General features: G+C 54.3%; 1 protein-coding gene across 1 annotated transcript; it reads right to left on the bottom strand.

The window, feature by feature from the left end:
• Positions 1-1,884: 1,884 nt before the first annotated feature.
• On the bottom strand, positions 1,885-9,758 carry AMIGO1 (adhesion molecule with Ig like domain 1). The gene is made up of 2 exons (XM_019546284.1): positions 4,915-9,758; positions 1,885-3,171 (listed from the first exon to the last, which is right to left on the bottom strand). The coding sequence occupies exon 1, from the start codon at positions 8,574-8,576 to the stop codon at positions 7,065-7,067; it is 1,512 nt and encodes a 503-aa protein (XP_019401829.1). The 5' UTR covers positions 8,577-9,758; the 3' UTR covers positions 1,885-3,171; positions 4,915-7,064.
• Positions 9,759-12,928: the final 3,170 nt, after the last annotated feature.

The following is a 12,928-nucleotide window of genomic DNA, read 5'->3' as shown; positions in this document are numbered from 1 at the left end:
GGTACACTTGTTTCCCCCCACGCCAGCTACTGCACCTGCCACAGATCCAAGGTCCAGTGTCCCTGCCCCACCTGGTGAGAATGGCCTGGTCATTCCCTCCCTAGCTCCAGTCTCATCCTGCCTTCCTGGGCCTGTGGGCTCAGATCCCACCCCTTGGCCTGCAGGAGGGTGAGGCTGAAGGTGTGTGTATTGGGGTGGGCAGGGGGACCTCTGTGGAGTTGCTAACAGATACCTCTTTGCACAATTGTCAACTTCACCTCTCAGCTTTGAGAGAGGAGTGGAGGGTCTCGTGGGTTGGAGGAGTGGGGCTGGGAACTAGGACACCTGGGGTCTCTGGAAGGGGAGTGGGTTTTGCGGTGCTGGTAGGAGTAGGGAGCCTAGGAGCCAGGACACCTTTTGAATGAGCTGCTCTACTGTCAACTCAGCTCCATGCGTAACGCGGGGGAGAAGGGGAGCAGTTCCCCCAAGCCTTTTAGCAACTCCCCATGCTTTCTGATGAATATGCCTCTCTTGTCAGTGGTGTTCAGCCAGGAGCAGGGGGCTCCTTCCATGCAGGGGGCTCCCACGTGCATACACACACACAGAGGCAGACTACCCCTGGGGCAGGCCCGGCTCTTGGTTCATGTGATGCAGGGGATAGCTTTGCTGTGTGGCTTCTTCCAAGTTACATTCTGGAAATCCAGGCCACCTCTTACTTTGATTTCTGTCCAGTCCAGCCAAATAGATTAAACCTCCTGGCCCATGTAGGCTGCATCTTTTACAGGCACCAGCAGCTTTAAGCAGGGTAGGACAGACAGGTGGGACAGCTAAATTATTAAGTTGGGTATTTGCTGGCAGCTGGCCCTGTTGGCAGACTGCACTTAGTGATGAGAGGTGTGTGAGATCTCTATGGGCAATGTGTATGGGGAGTGTGTAATTTCTGACTATGTGCATGACTTGTATATATGACATTGCTGGCATTTGCTTATAGGCATGGGGGTGCGTGAACATGCTTACTACAGGGAAACTCAGGTTGGAGCTGAGGCCTGTCAGGGCAGGGACAAGTAAATCAACCTTATTGCAGAAAGTTCCTAATCCCTTTACAGTGAATACTCTAGAGCCAGTGGGACTTGGGGAATGGAGTCAGGGACAGCAGGTTAGGCATTAGTATTAGCCCAGTGTTGCTGGGACCTGGGTTATGTTGTGATGCACTTTGCCGTTGCAGCCCCTTTCTATGCCACATCACGCTATGCTGTTACAGTGCCAGACCAACATGTAGTGATGTGAGGGCCAGCCCAATTGGCTGTTGTGACAGCTTTCTTTTGGGACTGTGCCATGTTCCACTCCACAGGGGCATCCTTCTGTGCCTCCCTGCATGGCGTATGCATGCACTTAGGATACACCTGCACACCCTGTCCACGACAGCCTCAGTGCCAGAGTCCTGTCTCTGCCTGCCAGCTCCTCTGGGCTCTGCCCACATGGACATGACACTGACCCCCACTGGGGCCACATGGGTGCTGCAAAAGCTCTCCTGACCCCCAGGACCAGCAGAGATCCACCTACCAGAAAGCCCGTTGGTGCCAGCCAGATTCCACATGGTTCCACCTCCTACCTCGACCTCGTCTGCACTGGGGTTTTGGCACTGCCCCGGCACACCCCCTGCACTGCACTGTGTGAGCCACGACTGGCCTCGGCAAAGTTGCCCCATGTCACCTTTTACCCCAGGGCAGTATCACATACCCTGGAGGCTTGCATTGATGGAGCTGTACCCGTAGTTAAAACCTTGCAGCGTGGCCAGGCCTGTGGAATCATGGCCATTTGCTTCAGGTCTCCCCCACCCCCTGGAAGCCCCCTGTGCTGCTATCATCCATCTGGTGAGGAAGCAAGCAGGACCTGCATACATGAAGTCTTAAAACATGTTTATTGTCATCTATGTCTATGCAAGAGAGTACAGGCTGCCAGAAAGAGAGGGAGATGCAGCCTGTCTGCTCCGTGGGTAGGGGTGGCTCTGGCTGAAATAGATAAAAGTATGCGCGTCCCGTGCAGGGTTAGAATAACATTTGCTTGGCCTGCAAGACCACAGGATGGAGGTGAGGAGTGGACATGCTGTTTAGAGCTATCTGACCACCTGCCCTAAAGCAGAGGGGCTGTCTGTGCCCTGGCCAGGCGATGTGGGGGGGCTCCCACAGGCAGGGACATGACAGGACCCCTCCCCTCCAGCGCACATGAACTCACACGGTCTCCTGGGCAGCCAGAGATCCTGCCCCATAGATCTCCCCTCTGCTCTCCCCCAGCTCTTTGCCTTTCTGGCTTTCTCCCAGGGTGCTATTGCCTGCTTAAACCCTCTCTTCCACCTGCACTTGCTCTTGGCTGTCCGTGGTCCCTTTCCAGCAGGCTGGGTCCTCATCCCTGAACCTCTCTGGGTCTCCTCTTTGGTCACCTCCTTGCCCCCCGTGCCTTCCTTAGACTGGCAATGGTGGTTAATGCCTTGACTCCTGGCTGCTCCTTGCTGTTTGGTGCCAGAACAAAGCAAAACTGTGAGGGTGCCTGGGGGACCAGACTGTGGCCCCTTGGATTTGGGGAAAGGAAGTTGCCTTCCTGGCTCACATCAGGTACTAGACTATGGCAGGACAGGAGCCCAGAGATGGAGTGTGATCCTGCAGGATGCTGAGAAAAAGGGGTTGGTGGGAGTTGAGGGCAGTTGGCCCCTCCCAGACCTGCCTGTGGATCAGGACAAGCAGTCCTGCATGCTGTGTTCTCACCTGGGCTTTAGGAGCCATGTCTCATCATAGGGCCTCAGCTCCCAGTTGTCTGCTTTTCCAGCTGCCCATTTAATAGTTACAAGCAGCACCCAAAAGTCACCTTGGATGTGGGGGCAGAGCCAAACAGCATAGGGTTGGGCCCATGCTCTACCGCTGTGCAGGTGTCTGCATGGAGCATGGGCAGTGCTCCCAGAGAGGTCACTGGCTTGTGGCTTACATGGGGAAGTGTGTGGGAAGCTGCTTCTTCCAGCTACATCAGGTTGGGAGGAACGAAGGGTCACCTCTGGGACCATGGGCATCACACCTAGCATGGGAGCCACTCAGGAAAACCTCCAGCCATTCACTTGGGAGCTGCTGAACTCAGGCTCAGGCTGAAGGGAAGTGCCGTTCTGGTCAGATACAAGGGTGAGGCACTGGATGGCTCAGGGCGCTGGAGAAGGAGACATGGAGCTTTTAGCCTCCTGCAGACACTGGTTCCAGTCCTTTCCCAGTTTAGGGGGACTGACTGGCAGAAACAGGGCCAGGAAAGTAGACTATGAGGCCTTTCCTTTCCAAGGGGAGTCGGTTCTGATGCAGTCTAGGATGCAGGCCTGTTCCAAGGACAGGCAGCCTAGGGCTAGTGGTACATAGCCCAGTGCACAAGCTGGTGCATGAACCCCAGGGCTCCCAGCCACTCCATTTCTCTCTCTCACCCCCTCCCCATCCAAATCCTTTCTGACCCTTTTGTGATCCCTGGAGCATTTCCATATGGGACCTTTCATTTCTCCAGCCATAGCCGTGTGCTTGCAGATGGCATCACCTCTGCATGGCAGGCTGTGTCGTTAGGGGGCTGAATTTGTTTCCCAGCCAGTGTGAGATGCTCTTGCTGAGCCAGGCAGACAGCATAAGCCGGAAAGCCTGCACTCATCCTCTGGGAGACATGCCCCCCTGCTCTCCATGTGGCCTGGTACTGTTCTCCACTACCGTGACTGTCAGGCTCCAGCAATCAGTCTTAACCAGATGAGAGCTTCTGGTCTGCTTCTTTCCCTTGGCAGCCAGGCTGCACAGAGGCTGGGAATCCCCTCCTTTGATGGGCTGCAGGGAGCTGGGCATGGAGGCTGGGCTTAGCTTGTATTTGGTTTTTGGGCCTGCTCTGGGTTAGGGGCTCTCTGCTTTGATCCTCACCCCCTCTGCTTCCCATCACATGCAATGCCTCTCAGCTTTTCTTGCAAGAGTCGGGGCCAGGTACAGCCACAAGCAAGCACTGTGGCAGGGAAGAGGCCATTGGGGGCTGGGTCTCTGAGAGCGGTAGGGTCATCATATACACACTCCGACAGACAGTGGCACATGGGCACGCAGGCAGGCATGAACACACACTTACAGACATGCACTCATACTCGGACAGAGATCATTATAGATGTACACTTGCAAGCATGCATACCCCACATATATACATGCTCACATATACCCATGTATGTAGTCACATGCATGCACATACGTGCACGCTCAAATACACACATGAATATAGGCAGAAGTGCACATTCACACACTCACATTTGTGTGCTCTCAGCCATGCTCCCATATGTGTGCATGTCTATATGCCCACACCTGTAACGAGTTGGCAGTGCTCACAGACACGCTTCCATCCCTGCATGTTTCCAGGCAGACGCCACCCCCCAGCGAAGACACCATCTCCTTCCCCATCTTGTTAGAGACAAGCTGACATTGCCCTGATGCACAGGCGGACTCTGCCAGGCTGACTCAAACACAGAGCTGCCAATCCACACACGACCACGCAGAGCCACGCAAATGTATGACATGCGTGCAAGAGGGTGCTGGCGCGTGTGTCTGCCTGGCACTATGTGCATGTGTATAGAAGAGTGAATTTGCGGAGCTGTTGGATGTGCAAGTCACTGGCAGGCTGGAGGAACATATAGGCAGGCAGGTGGGAAGCAGAGTGTGTATGTGCAGGGAACTGACCCCCCGTGACTTGCTTTCTAGCTACTACCTGTTTGTAGAGGACTAAGCATGGAGCTGTGCCTCTGCCTACTGGCCCCTGCCCCTCTGCTGCTGCCCTCTCCCTAAGCAGATCACCCCCACTTTTCCTCAGCTGAATCCCTTTCATGCATCCACCCCCTCCTCTTCCTCTGCTCCCCTCCCAGACCCCACCGTGTGGCTTGCAGGCAGGTCTCACCTGGATCGCATGCTTCTCTTGGAGGACTCATGCTTCAGAATAACATGCCAGGAAATAAATGTAGATGAGTCGCAGAGTAGGGGCCCTGTTCTCAGGCTCGCCAGTGGGTTTTAAGAGATGCTGCCTCTCACTTCTGTCTGTCCCAGCCAGTCACTTGGGCTCCTTGCAGGCTCAGTCTTCAGGTTATCACCCCGCTGGGCCAATGATGGGGAGCTCTTGAGAGGGTCCATAGTGAAGTAGCCTGATAGTGTCTGCTCTTTGGGGCTGCTGGTTCTTTGGGCCCATATCACTGCCACCCTACAGCTCAGCGGGGACTTCCCTTTATCCCAGCCTCCCTGGGGATGCTGAGTCTTCCCACTCATTAACCCCCCGCCCCCACTCTCTTGAAGAGCAGGAACACATCAATGAAGAGCATCTCAGCTGGGTGGGACACTATCTGGGACCATCTTGTCCCTACCTTCCTGTACCTTGGTGTCCTTGACCCCTACCAGGGAGACCCTGTGCTCTCCCCTGCCACCTCTCTGAGTGGGGCAGGGAGCACAGGAGGCAGTCTCCTCTGTGCATGGCACTGGTCCAGTTCACGAACCCTCCAGCTGCACCTGGCGCATAGACCTGATCCTATTGGATACAAGCTTGGAAAGCCCGTTAGTCCCAAGCTGCTGTTTGATGCCCTCCCTGCAGCAGTCTTGGAGCTGGCCTGTCGGTGTTAGGGACTGCCTCTGTCCCTTTCTCCTAGCAGTAGATAAGGGGACTGGGAAGATCTCTCCCACCCGGAGGGAATGGCATGCTACTCCACTCCCATGGCTTCTCTGGGCCTATTTCCCCTCCCTCTCCCTCTCTGGGAAGGGCCCAGGCACCAAGGCCACAGGAGGGAATGGGTAGTAAATGATGGAAGTTATCTTTCTGCAGCTGGGTGGAGAGAAAATATGCCAGGATCATGGCTGGGGGCTTGGGGATGGAGAACCTAGAGGGCTCAGGGTCCCCCACCCTGTGCCTGCTGGGTCTAGGCAGAAGCACTGCTATAGGCAACTGCCTAGAAGGAGCTGTCCCTGCCTTCCCTGACTGCCACCTTCTCCAGAGTCCATTATGAGTTCCTAATTACCCACGTCCTCCCAGAGCACCCAGGCCACTCGGCCCTCTGGATCAGCCCTTAGAGAGGGGCCCTGGAGATGGGCCTGGAGATGTTCCTACCAGTTCCATGGCTTCCCAAGCATGCAGGCTTTGCAGCAGCCTTGGCACAGTCTGTCAGGGGGCTGCTGCTGATCTGTAATGCTGAAAGCTGTCCCGGAAACCCGGCTTGTGCCTTGATGTATTATTGTAATTACCAACAGGAATCTGGTCATTAAGCTGCCAAGCAGGGAGCTGAGTGGGGAGCTGGCTGGTGTTGTTCATCCCCTGCTGTGTCTTGTCCCTGGTGCATCATCACTACAGGTGCCGTCGGTTCCTGCTTTTGTTCTGCAGAAGCTGAAAATCCTCAGGAAGAGCCTGTTTGTGTGTGGGGAGCCCTGCAAGGCTGGACTGGAGGGTGAGGGTGACTTGCTGACATACTCCAGCCTCATCCGCCAGGTGTCAAAGCTCAGTGGCAAGTTACAGAAGCAGAAGGCAGCCTTCACGTGGCTGCTCTGGCTCACACCTCAGGGACAAGGATGGTTTAGCGCCAAGAGAGGTGGACCCATGCCTGTAATGTCTCCTGGGGCACGGGGGAGGGTTCCCCCTGCATGGCAGTAGCTTTCCAAGAGTACACAGCAGACAGGAACCCCCAGCTCCCTCCTTCCTGGGTCTGCGATGCACTGGTGTCACCTCTCCGCTGCACCTTTGGTTTCTGAGCGAACACAGTCAAATTCCAGAAAGAAAATGTAAGATTGTAATTCCGTGTTGAGACCGTCAGGGCTTGGACCACAGAGCTCTGCTGCCTTTGGGCTTTGCAGGACAGGAACAAAATCTGTGGCGAATTTTTGTTGCGTTGGGATCCTTGTGGCCTGGTTGCACCTGGTAGCCGTGCCTTTTGCACAGACTCATTACCCCGGTACTGCACCCTGAACCCAGCCTCTGCCTCCCCACCACCTGCCTGCCAGGAGAAGGCTGCTACTCTTCCTCCTCTCCTTGCTCTGTGAAGATCAAGCTCCCCACCTCTTTCTTCCGCATGTCAGCTACACAACAATGGGAGTGTCAGAGAAGACGGAGCTGACAGAGTCTGGGTCTGACATTTTCCGCTGGGCCTTCGGGGCTCCTTTGGCCTCTGGGTCTGGCGTGCTGCTGGGTTTGAACTTGCCATTCTGGCCTGGTGCATTTCCAGAAGCTGCGTGGTGACTGAAGCCGTCCTTGGGGACAGCAGCCTCGGCGTTGTGGTTGGGCGTGGTGCTGAGCATGGAGGAGTTGATGCTGTCCTCGTGCTGGGCCGCCTGCTTCTCGCTGTTGCGGCACCAGCAGCGGCACGGGGTCAGGTACAAGTAGATGAGCACCAGGATGACGCTGAGAATACAGCCCACCAGCGTGGTGTAGGCCGTGTTCAGCGTGTCGTGGGACCCGTGCTGGGTGAAGTTGTGGACTTTCACATCCACATAGAGGGTCTCGTTGAAGACCTGACTCACCGCATAGCAGGTGTACGTGCCCATATCCTCCACCCGGATGGGGCGGATCTGCAGGCTGCCATTATTCAGCACTGTCATGGTGCTGTTGTCATCCTCTTCTGCAACAGGCTCATTGTTTGGGGTGAGCCATTCCCTGGTGGTCACCCCCCGTAGCTTGGTGTCACAGTTGAGGGTCACAGTGTCCCCCAGGAAGGCCTCCAGCACATACTCCTTAAACTTACTGCAGTTGAGGAAGTCCTGGTTGTTGAGGCTGAAGATGCTGACACTTTTCTTGGACGGGAGTAAGACACAGGTGAGGTCTGCCTGGAAGTCCACCACTGAGCTCAGCTGGCGCACGTGCCAATGTGTGAAGAGCTCATAGAGCTGGCAGTCGCAGCTGAAGGGGTTGCTGTGAAGGTAGAGGCCATTCTTGATCCAGGCAGGGAGGGCTTTTAGGTCCCCAATTGGCAGGCTCTTAATTTTGTTGGAGGAAATGTCCAGCAGGCTCAGCTCAGGCAGCTTGGCCCTGTCTTTTACCAGCTCCAGGGGGAAGCGGGAGATCTGGTTCTGGCTTAGATAGAGTTTTTGGAGCTTATCCATTTCATCAAAAGCGCTGCGGTCCATTTGGGAGATCTGGTTGTTGTAAAGCAGCAGGACCTCCAGCTCCCGCAGCTCACTGAAGAGGTTTTCCTCCAGGTGCTTGATGTTGTTGGAAGAGAGGTCAAGGTACTTCAGGTGAAGGACATGGGAGAAGGCCTCAATGGAGATGAAATTGAGACTGTTGTGGCTAAGCAGCAAGGAGTGGAGGTGGGAGAGGCGGTGGAGGGTCCAGTCCGCATGCAAGCGGCTCAGGTTGTTGTGGCTGAGGTCTAGGAGGGCCGTGAACTGGGGGAGGTTAGTGGGGATGATTGTCATGGAGATCTTGGAGCAGCTGATGATGTTGCTGGCGCACACGCATTTTGACGGGCAGTTCAGTACGGACCCACCATCCCGGGCGACGCCAAAACCCAGCAGCAGCAGGACCAGGAGCCAAGAGCTCCCGCAGTGCAGCTCCAGGTGTTGACGAAGCGCTAGGACATAGCGAAACCACATTGTAGAGCTCAGAAGGGGAAGGTCACGTCCCAGTCATAGAGAACCGTGCTGCTGGGAAACATTTGTGCCGTGGAAGGAGCTCCGGCTGGCAGACGGCTGGTGTCCGCGGTGCTGTGAATCCGTGGCTGCTAGGAGATGGTGCAGTGAGCAGGCAAGGCTTGGCATGCTGCCTGATGTATTAATCACTAGAGTCATGCTTGCATCCACCTGCTATTTGCCATCCGTTTCCCTGCTACGGATCACACGACTTGCAATGGGAATCAAAGCTCCGGGGGGATGAATCGTCCCAGGCAGGCCATGCCCGGCAGGGCTTTTCAAGTGCCGCTTTGCAGAGTCCAGGTCCCTTGGCCCCCGGCCCCGCCACGGCTCAGCTTCTTGGCTGCCGGGACCTGCAGCTTGTTACTCTGTGTTGCATTGCACCAAGAACCGCACAGAGCAGGCAGCTCTCGCTCACCGGGCCAGGCAGATGGGGACAGCGAGCAAGTTCCACCTGCTGACGGAGCTGGCGCCGTACTCTCAGCCCATCCTTGCCTCTCAGCGCATCCTGCAGGCACTCCGGCCTGCCCTTCCCTTGGCTGACAGAGCCACGCGAGGGAGGCTTACCATGCCTCTTTGCAAGGGCAGCCGCCAGGCGGGAGAGCAGGAAGAGGAGGGGGTAGCAAAGACTGGGCACCCGGTTCTTGCCCCCTTCCCCAGGGTCCTGTGTTTGCTGGGGACCCGCGGCGCCCAGCCTCGCTCCCCTAGTACCTTCACGCGTCTTCACCGCCTGGGCCGAGCCCCCAAGAAGCTGTGGGGTGCCGGGGTCCTTCCTCTGCACCGCTCACGGGGCTCCGTGATCTTGCCTTGTCCGTCTCGGCTGGGGGGCAGGCCAGGGAGCTGCGGGCAGGGCCTGGCAGGGGGAATCCTGCCCCCCAGCTGTAGGGGCGGCGAGAAGCGAGTCTGGCACGGCAGAGCCCAGCACCCCTGCAGCATCTACCGCAGCGTGAGGGGCTCCCCGATTCTCCGGCGAGATGGCAGCGAGGGGAGGTTGCGGTCGCAGGCAGCAGGCGGGGGAAGCCCAGGGGTGGTGCGATGCTCTCCCTGCCTGCTGTGGGGGCTCAGGGGGAGGGGGCAGGCAGCGCTGCAGCGCCAGCTCCGGCTCTTCTGAATGGGAATCGGCTCCGGCTCTGTTATGATTATGATTGTGATGCTCACTGGGGAGGCGGGGAAAGCACCAAGCCCTAGCATCCCCCAGCCTAGCACGGCCTGCTATTGGCTGCATCCCAGCCCCATCAGCCCAATGAACAGGGCCTGGCTTTAACCTGTCCTGTGCTGGTGTCCAAAAAAACATCCTCAGCATCTTTAGAAGAAGGTGTGGGGGGGGGAGTCAGCTCAGGTGCTGCAGAGCCACTGGGGAGAGCAGGTGGGGGTGAGATCCTGCCAGCCCCGAGCCCCTGTGAGAGCTGATCAGGTTCGGGCCCGGGCACAGCTGCCATCAGGAAAAGCATCTGGAGGGGAAGGAGAAGCTCAGGCCTGCCCACCTGGCTGCGGTGATGCCCACTGGGAACAGGCAGTGTTGCGCCAAGGGGACGTGTTTGCAGATCCAGGCTCTGCTGCCCGAGCCAGACCCTGTGCTGCTTCTCATGTGCACGTTGGCAGCACGGCCAGGAGCCAGCACCATAACACCTGGAGATCAGAGTGCCTGGCGTGAAGGCACGGGGCAGAGCAGGCAGGGGAAAGGGAGGTATGAGCAGGGACGGGGTGGTTGGGGGCCCCATCCCCAAGGGGCGGAAAATCAGGCAGTGGAGAATCTGCACAGGAAAAAGGAAACCCTATTCCTCCTTGGTGGAGATGGTGTGAGCACAGCATGTCTCTTTCCATCAAAGGATGCAGGTTTCAGGTGAAGCTGAATCATTCCCCGTGTGTTAAACCCCAACTGTTCCATTTAAAATCAGCATTCTTCTGTTTTAAACCCGAATGCTGCTGGTTTTTTGGGGATAAAAATGAGACATTTCAAAGAAAAAAACATTTGTGTTTTTCTCAAACTGTTGAGTTTTGCTCAAACATTTTTTTTCCCCCCCCATGAGAAAAATCCTCCTTTCCCAAGTAGCCTTGGGGCTAAAGCTAAAGGGTGGGGCCGGGTCACTAATACCTGGGCTCTAACCATCTTATTACCCTAAGCTAGGGTGAAATGTGGGCATTAGAGGATTCATTCCCACTCTAGCACACTTGGACAGCAAGGCCTCCTTCCCAGGGGTTACAGAGATCTTTCCAAATCAAGTGGCCCCTGAAGTGCCTGCACACCCACAAAAGATATAGTCCTCTAAAAATGTTTTCACCAATTCTTTGAAGCATCAGGTGAGGGCAGCTGCTCTGTGAATGGAAGAAAAGCAGGTGGATCACTGGTCTGTCCCTTTATAGCAGGAGAGTGGCATTAAAAAAAGCATCTAAATGTTTGATAAATTGCTGGTCGCAGCTTTTAAAATGTACTTGGGCTTGCCCTTGGGTTCTCTCAGGTATCTCTGTGGCGGTCTCCTGCTCTTGGGAGATACCTCTAACCTTTTTGCTTTTGCATTGTATGCACTTTGCTATTTTTCAAACAAACTGGAGGACAGACAGCTATGAAAAATTAATTTTTCCTCCCCACCACTCAAAAGTCAGCCCTGGAAACTGCTGTTTTTTGTTTCATCTTAGCTGTAGTTTTCGAAGTTACTTTTAACTGAGACAGCAAGGAAATTGCTAACAATCATAAATTATTAGTGCCTTTCAATTTGCATGTCACTTATGGGACTGGTTCTTCCCTCCACTGCAATTTCTCAAACAGAGCATTCACCCTCTCTGCTCAGCAGAAATTGCTCAGGAAGGGGCATGACAAATAATGGGCTGGAATGAGTTGATGAAAATATGCCAGGCCAAAAATATTGCAGTGGCTGTGGTGTAAATCCTAAATAACCCTATTGATTTCAGTGAGCAGGAGAGAGCAGTATTTGGCCCACTTGATGTAAATGAATCAAAAGCAGAACAATATGAAGAGCTGCACAAGGTGCCAGGATGATCAAAACAGTTTGGAGAAGCAAGAGCTGATCCAAATGCAGCCTGAGCCAAACCTATCTTTGAAGTGCTGAAAAATATTGCTGGCTTTGTTCTAGTGTTCTTGGGTGCTTGAGGATTTGCACATGAAACTGGGCTGCTCATAGTCCAGTACGGGGGTAAGCAGCCCCCCAGCATGGGTGTCAGAACATGGCACATGAAGGTATTTTGCTTGGCATGGTGCATCTTGGGGCAGATGGCAGGTAAAGGGCTGGGGCTGCACTGCCAAAACAAGAATCGGGTCCCTCGTAGCTACCCTGCCACCCACCCCTGGCATGCCAACACCTTACAAGTCGAGGTTGTGGATGTTTATAGCACTCTGCCCAAAAACATTGCCAACCCGTGGTCCAGTATCTAGTCTCCTGCAGGACTGAGTTGAGTCAGTGTTTGGTCTACTGGACTGAATATAATCCACTGAGAACAGATCAAAAAATAGTGGGTTTAAATAGTGAAAAAGATAAAAAAAGGAAACTTAGGTTGGAGGACAGACTTTCAAACTATGCAGGTGGGTAAGCTGTGGAACATCTGTCATTGGAAGTTTTTCAGTGTAGGTTAGACAGACATTTATTTGGGATAAATTAGACCGGGATGATCCTGCTTTAGCGGGGGATTAGATCAATGATACATTCACACCTCTCTGCACTTCCTGGACGTGGCCAGGAGCAGAAGGGCTGAGGTACCACCCAGTACGAGGATAACCCTTTGGAAACACCCGGTTCTTCTTCATTGACATACAGCACTGAGGTGTACTACAAATGTTTCAGAGGTGCTATAAGATTATATAGTGACTTGCGCTTGTGCACACTTGAAGGAGAAGCGAATTGTAGAGAGTGGCTCAAATTTCTGTTCTTGGGCCAGGAGTCTTTTGAGCCAGATATTTATTACCTTAATAAAGTAAGTGTTCTTGTTCCAATACTAATTAGTGTTCTTGTTCTAATTAGCATTAATTATTTGTATTCCAGTGCTACTTAGATGCCCCAGTTGAGATGAGGGCCTCATTTTCTCAGGTTCTGTAAAACCCATAGTAAGAGATAGTTCTTCCCCTGAAGAGCTAATAGTCTTGGTTGAGAAAACCAACAAAGGAATATTTATCTCCATTTTACCAATAGGAAACTGAGGCAGAGGAAAATGAAATAAGACAAGGTCACACAGGACAAAGCCAGGAACCAAGTCCAGAGTCCCAGATATCATCACAAGATCACACTTTCTTTCTAATAGGATCCGAGTATAAACAAGGGCCTCTTTTAATTAATACCTGAAAATATGTCTGCAGATACACAGAC

Source organism: Crocodylus porosus, unplaced genomic scaffold, assembly GCF_001723895.1.
Source record: "Crocodylus porosus isolate Cpor-Errol unplaced genomic scaffold, CroPor_comp1, whole genome shotgun sequence".
NCBI lineage: Eukaryota > Metazoa > Chordata > Crocodylia > Crocodylidae > Crocodylus > Crocodylus porosus.
This window is presented reverse-complemented; position numbering and strand designations above follow the sequence as displayed.